Source organism: Corylus avellana, chromosome ca4, assembly GCF_901000735.1.
Source record: "Corylus avellana chromosome ca4, CavTom2PMs-1.0".
Taxonomy (NCBI): domain Eukaryota; kingdom Viridiplantae; phylum Streptophyta; class Magnoliopsida; order Fagales; family Betulaceae; genus Corylus; species Corylus avellana.
Genome location: NC_081544.1, coordinates 19,733,197 through 19,734,909, shown reverse-complemented (window position 1 = coordinate 19,734,909; position 1,713 = coordinate 19,733,197). Strand labels below are relative to the sequence as shown.

The following is a 1,713-nucleotide window of genomic DNA, read 5'->3' as shown; positions in this document are numbered from 1 at the left end:
GATGATTAGAGCAACCCATTTGTACAGCAAAGAAATAGTACATTGCATACATGTTAGAGATCCCATCATTTAAATGTGTTATGAGGTAGGGTCCTTGAAAATTAATGCTTCACACACACCCACAAGAAATGACAATACTAACACATGAATTTTCAAGATAAACGCTATAGTCTAATCTTGAGAGATTGCGTGTCAAAGGATCTGATCGCATCAAGTTATACACTTTGGGAGACACGAATCAACCTTTAAGGACAACACTCTTGCGTGATTCTATAGCATTGTTAGATCTTTCCATACTCTACTTTTCATCTCTTGTATTTTATTTATTTTATTGTTAATTTTCATATTGTAATTATTTTATATCAATGAGAATTTGTGTACTATCTAAAACTATTTCCAACAGGTAGTTCCATTTTTGAGAACATTGCCTCTGCTACAACCTTTTGTGGCCGCCCTAAAAAGTTTCTCCATGCACATCACAAACAATATTATTTTTTGGGAGCAAAGACTAAAATGGTAAAGTAGATAGAATTGTTCAACTAACCCACGAGAAGTTGTCCCTAGAGGAAATGACATGCTAAACCTCCTTCCTTCAATTTAAGGGTAATACCCCTACCTGTTTTCTCAACACATTCTCCTTACCTTCTAGCCATTGTGTTTTGTTAGTACCTCTAACTAGTTGGCCTTGTAATACAACTACCTGCAAAAATGAGTCTATTTGGTAAGGTGGAGGCTGATGTAGAAATTAAAGCTCCTGCTGAAAAGTTTCATGAGCTTTTCAGCCGCAGGCCACACCACATATCTAATGTTTGCCCTGACAAAATCCAGGGTTGTGCTTTGCATGAAGGTGATTGGGGCAATGAGGGCTCTGTCATCTACTGGGATTATGTCCATGGTAATTTAGGAATTCTATTCTTTCATTTCCTGGGCAATATACAGAATGATGTTAATTAATATCTTTAAATATTGTTTCTTGTCTTGTGAAATCATAGATGGGCAAGCTAAAGTTGTTAAGGAGAAAATTGAAGCAATAGATGATACAAACAAGTTAGTCACTTTAAAAGTGATTGAAGGGGATCTTCTGCAGGAGTACAAGAGCTTCAAAATCATTGTTCAAGCTACTCCCAAGGGTGAGGGCAGCTTGGTCCACTGGAGCTTCGAATACGAGAAGCTGAAGGAGGATGTTCTAGAACCAAAGACATTGCTTCAGTTTGCAATTGATGCCAGCAAAGACATTGATGCTCACCTTACCGCATAGACAAAAAGGTTGTACTTCTACAATAAAAGATCGGGAGTGTTACTGTGTTTTTTATAATTCTATCATGTAAGTCTGTGTGGGCTTATTGAAGCCGCTTATGTAATATGTGTTTTCCTTAAAAGTATAATTTATATGTATATATATGTTTTAAATTGTCTGGACTTATTGAAGCAGCTTATTGCTGGGATATGCGATTCCTATTACAAGCTATTTAATTATCTAGTTGATGAATATGGAGATCCTATCCTTAGCCTTGGCTCAATCGTTTTTCATTCCTCTCTTCCAAATTAACAAAACTTGGAACATGTTTGGTTTATGGAAATTTCTTGTTTTAGGGTGTAAAGAGTTTTAAATGTTACTTGCAAGTGCATGAGTCGTTTGCAATATAGCTTTTGCAAGTATTAGGTCGAATTCATAGGGAATTGTGTTTGTAAAAACAAACTTCTATCTAAATT

At 35.8% G+C, this 1,713-nt stretch overlaps 1 protein-coding gene across 1 annotated transcript; it reads left to right on the top strand.

The window, feature by feature from the left end:
- Positions 1 to 560: 560 nt before the first annotated feature.
- LOC132177321 (MLP-like protein 28) lies at positions 561 to 1,411 on the top strand. The gene is made up of 2 exons (XM_059589591.1): positions 561 to 895; positions 993 to 1,411. Exons 1-2 carry the CDS (start codon positions 709 to 711, stop codon positions 1,256 to 1,258), a joined length of 453 nt encoding a protein of 150 aa, XP_059445574.1. The 5' UTR covers positions 561 to 708; the 3' UTR covers positions 1,259 to 1,411.
- The last annotated feature ends 302 nt before the right edge of the window (positions 1,412 to 1,713 follow it).

What these genes read in the sequence shown, in the direction of transcription:
- LOC132177321 (XM_059589591.1), top strand. Translation starts at nt 709, where the DNA reads ATGAGTCTATTTGGTAAGGTGGAGGCTGATGTAGAAATTAAAGCTCCT. An exon ending in CTACTGGGATTATGTCCATG is followed by an intron (nt 896 to 992) that starts GTAATTTAGGAA and finishes GTGAAATCATAG; the next exon opens with ATGGGCAAGCTAAAGTTGTT.